Genomic DNA, 4,523 nt, shown 5'->3' with positions numbered 1-4,523 from the left:
CGAACGTAGTATCAAAAAAACTAAAACGACAACAAAAGGTTTCGGATAAACCGAAAGTTACATAAAAATCTAGTTGCGCCAATCGCATCTTGATATTTCTCCAAATCTTTGGTAACGAAACAATAGAAGACCAAACCTGTATAAGCTGGACTAACCTTGTAGATTTTACCGAGCCGCCCACCCCAGCGGGTGAGAACTTAATATCGTTGAACGCGTCATGGCCCGGGACACACCCCTCGCAAGACAGGTTATCGAACCATTAAATCATCGCCACCGATGATGAGGATGACCAAAATTACGAAATTATGAGCTGTGATATACCAAAACTTCATGTGGTAGACCATGATAGCCGCGGTCGGGGGCACCGGCTCGGGTGCAAAACCTCACGGGATAGCACTGTTAGCGGCACAAACCAAAACATACCCTATTTGCCCCTCGCCGTCGGCTTTGGCGACTTCCACCACCTGAATCACCGCCAGAACCACCCCTCTCACCGGTGATGGTACGCAGCCGATAGAAAAAACCCTGCCACCGCATATACCTTCCAAGGGCCGCCACAGTTCCAGTTCCTCCGTCCGCCACCGGCCTGTTCCACCCTCGTCGGTGCCCACCGTGCGGCCACCTTGCTCGGAAGGTGTTCGACGCTTTGCCAAGGCCATGGATTCAGATGACGAAGAGATGCTCAGCGCGCTTTTTGACAAGGAAGTCGTTGTCGCCGATGATGCTGCCTTCGGCGACGAAGAGGAGCATCAACTCATCGTCTCGTCGCTTCTTGGCCTGATTGCCCAAGATGCACAGCGGCCGGGAAGGGGAGGATTGAGGAAGGGCCGCCGCAAGAGCAAGGCGAGGCAAAGGATGGAAGGCTACTGCATGCTGTACGCCGACTACGTCGCCGATGATCCATTGCACAACGATGTGGTCTTTTTGAAAATCGTCGAGTACCTCTGGGGGGCGGTCGACGCCGTTTCAGGATGTCTCGGAAGCTCTTTTTGAAGATCGCCGAGCACCTCTGGGAGTATGACGATTACTTCAAATTGAAGAGGGACATCGTCGTCACACTTGGTTTCACAACAATTCAGAAATGCACGGTATCCCTCTGGTTGCTTGCTTATGGAATTCCTGTCGATACACAGGACGACTACCTCTGCATGGCCAAGTCCACATCCATCAATTGCATGTACAGGTTTTGTAGGGAAATTGTGGCGGTGTTTGGAGATATGTACTTGAGAACATCCACTGTAAAAGACACAGTTCAGATCCTGGCACAGAATGCAGAAAGAGGATTTCCAGGTATGCTTGGCAACATTGACTATATGCATTGGTCATTGAAGAACTGCCCATTTGCACACCAGGGCATGTATAAAAGCCACGGGGGATAATGTAGTGTGGTGCTTGAGGCAGTGGCCGATCAGGATCTGTGGATTTGGCATTCCTTCTTCGGTATGGCAGGATTGCACAATGACATCAATGTGCTGCAATGCTCGAATGTGTTTGCCAAGCTAGTTGAAGGCACTGCTCATCCGGTGAACTATGAGATCAATGGCCATGTGTACAACAAGGGATACTACTGGCAGATAGCATTTATCCAAGATGGTCGACCTTTGAGAAGACAATCTCAAACGCACCCGTAGGAGGAGCAAGATCTTGGTTTGCGACGCAACAAGAAACATGTAGGAAGAATGTCGAGCGGGCATTTGGTGTGTTGCAGGCTCGATTTGCCATTGTACGGTACTATGCTCTCACCTGGTCGAAAGATCAGATGTGGGAGGTCATGACTGCCCATGTGATCATGCACAACATGATTATTGAGAGCGAGCGGGAATGTCCGGTGTATGACACTGAACCGTATGAACGGATGGGTCCTCTAGCGTCAGTTAATCACCAGGTGCCGGCCGCCTTTGGTGCTTTCCTCGTTAGGCGGCAGGAAATTCGAGACGCTGGTACTCATCAGCAACTTTAAGATGATCTGGTCGAGAATTTGTGGAGGCTCCGAGGAAACGTCTAGTTCTTCTTATTTGTTTGATTGAATTGTGATTCAAAAGTTATTAAATAATGTGCTTGTTTCAATTTGCATTTTTTGTAAATTTGTTTGGGAGCCGTTTGGGGGCACGGCCTGGGAACTGGCTGGGCCTTAAAAACAAAATCTAGTCGGCGCGTCCTCCCCTAAAAAACAAAATCTAGCCGGCGCCCCCCTACGGCTGAAAAAAGTGGCAAGCCGGACGCCATATTGAGGGACGGCTGGAGTTGCTCTAACAAAAGTCGTCTCAGTTGGCCTAAATCATCCATGCTAGGAGCATATTGCGCCTTAGAATATTCACGCGTTCTTTAGCCAAACGCCTGAGAAAAAGAGAAATTTTCACAAAACCATTACTTTTGAGGCTACGGTTTCACTTAGCTACCATTTCAAAGGTGTGCAGCAGAAAACTACAACTCAAGGCGTAGTCCTTTTCACATAATCCAAATCTTCTAGATTAGGCCATTTGACAACAAATCTGACAAGGCGGGCCCACATCTAAGATATTTTTTTATACCTCATTTCTCACATAACTCCCTCCATATTTTGCCCCCTTTTCCTTTGCTGTTGTCCGCCATCTTCTTCTCCTGCTCCGGCCAGGCGCATCTCTCTGCCTCCACCGGCACTGCGCCAAGACAGCTGCACAAACGATGCCTGATTTCGGTGCTTTGCAATTGCAATGGCGAGATTTGCTTCATCATGCCGCCGAAGCCATCGTCGGCCGGCGGCGGCCCCCGCGTCCGCCGAAGCAGCAGCACTGCGGGCCCCAAAGACGCCGTGCACGCCCATCGGGGCCTCCGTGAGGTGCCTTTGCTGGAACGTTGCCCACTCCCACACCCGTCGCCACTCACAGGCCCGCCGCGTCGCCACAACTGCACCGGCACCCAATGATGCTGTGCACGCCCATCGCCTCGGCCTCTTCTTCCCTGTCTCCGACAGGGTAAGCCGCCTTGGCCTCGTCGTCAATGACTCGAAGCCCACGGCATCAAACCCCCTCCACCCAATTCTTTCCTCCCTAAGATACTCCGAGCTCTCCACACTACTCCACACCTCCTCAATCCCGCTCCATAGAATCCTCGAAGGCTCTCGTGGCCATCTTCGGATCTTCCTTCGGCAAGGTGCGCCGCCGCGAACTCCTCCATCCATGGGACTGCCTTGCTCCTCCTTATCTTGATTAACTTCTCCCAGAGCACCCTAGACACCCACTGAGGATTTCCCCTCTGTCGATTTCAGAGTTTGAGCTCTCTGACGAGCTAGAGGCAAGCGCCATGCCGTTGGTTGCTGTCCCTTGCCACTGACCCACCAAGAGGAGCGCACCGACGAGTTGAATCTTCTTGAGCCCGTGTCGATTGCCGTCGATCTGCCGCTCGCCGCTGGTGAGTTCATCGTATGGGGCCGCATGCCTGAGAAGAAGAGAAACCACCACATTTGGAACAAGAAATCCACATTTTTTATTTTATTTTTACAACAACTACCGCTTTTGAGCACATAGGTACCCCCATTTCTCCTCTCCAAGCCAGTCCACGGAGGGGTAGGTGAGATCTCCCCTTCAGTTCTTAGTGTTCTAGGCCACAAATCTCTCCCATATCCCACTCCTCTGTTGAATCTGCTGCTACATCCCTCTGTAACCGAATCTCTGCCCTGTAAGTCTGAACCCTGCTTGTTCTTGCTGTTCTTGGCTGTAAACTCTTAAACCTGCGTGTAAAACTCTTGTTTCAGTTTAGTAATCTGTTCTAGTGTTTATTTTTGACTTGTTTGCTGTGTAGATCATCCTCCCTGTCTCTAAAATTGCTTATAATTAGTTCTGTTCCTGTTTAGTGCTATTCTTCCTGTTCTTGTCATGTTTTGCTGTAATCTATCTAAGAATTGTGCTTGTGCTCGTTGCTGTGTTAGATCCATGTTCCTGTGATGTTAGTAGATGTTTATGTATTGATTTTACACAGTAGATCATCCCCCTGAACCTGCTATTCTCAATCTCCTGCTCAATTCTGTCCCTGTCTTTAATTGTGCCCATCTTAAACCTAAAATCTTGCTGTTCTAGTTCTTGATATGTTAATCACCCTAAATCTGATCTAATCCATGTCTTAAATCTTGCTTCTAAACCTTGTCTAGATCTAATTCTTGCTATTCTTCCCTGTCTAAACCCTCGAATCTTACTAAAACCCTGTTGTCTGAATCTCTAAACCTGTTCTGCCTCTATTTTGAACTTCCTGCGTCTGTTATGATATATCTGTCTTGATCTGTCTCTACTTCTTGTTCTAAATCATTTCCCTGTGTATTGCTTGCTGCATCTTCTTCCCATAACCTTAATCTTGCTATTCTACCTTGTCTTAACCTCTGCATCTATTTAGATTCTTCCCTGTCTTAATTTCTTTAGTGTTAAGTTTTATATGTCAGTGTTAAAATTCAGTTTCGTCAGAAAGTCTATTTTCAGATTATGAACAGTAAACAGAAAACAACCAAAAACATAGTTCTTAGCCTGTTTGAAATTGTTGAAATCAGTTCTTAA

The 4,523-nt window shown here is 48.3% G+C and overlaps 1 protein-coding gene across 1 annotated transcript; it reads left to right on the top strand.

Annotated features, from left to right (window-relative positions):
- The first annotated feature begins 2,398 nt into the window (after window positions 1-2,398).
- Window positions 2,399-3,761, top strand: LOC112269429. The gene is made up of 2 exons (XM_024456155.1): window positions 2,399-3,132; window positions 3,248-3,761. Exons 1-2 carry the CDS (start codon window positions 2,694-2,696, stop codon window positions 3,310-3,312), a joined length of 504 nt encoding a protein of 167 aa, XP_024311923.1. The 5' UTR covers window positions 2,399-2,693; the 3' UTR covers window positions 3,313-3,761.
- The last annotated feature ends 762 nt before the right edge of the window (window positions 3,762-4,523 follow it).

Source organism: Brachypodium distachyon, chromosome 5 (assembly GCF_000005505.3).
Source record: "Brachypodium distachyon strain Bd21 chromosome 5, Brachypodium_distachyon_v3.0, whole genome shotgun sequence".
Classification (NCBI taxonomy): Eukaryota; Viridiplantae; Streptophyta; class Magnoliopsida; order Poales; family Poaceae; genus Brachypodium; species Brachypodium distachyon.
The sequence above is the reverse complement of the archived record's forward strand: the minus strand, read 5'-3'. Positions and strand labels throughout refer to the sequence as shown.

Coding starts and splice junctions, on each gene's coding strand:
- LOC112269429 (XM_024456155.1), top strand. CDS start 2,694: ATGGCGAGATTTGCTTCATCATGCCGCCGAAGCCATCGTCGGCCGGCG. Junction 3,133..3,247: donor TCGGATCTTCCTTCGGCAAG/GTGCGCCGCCGC, acceptor TGTCGATTTCAG/AGTTTGAGCTCTCTGACGAG.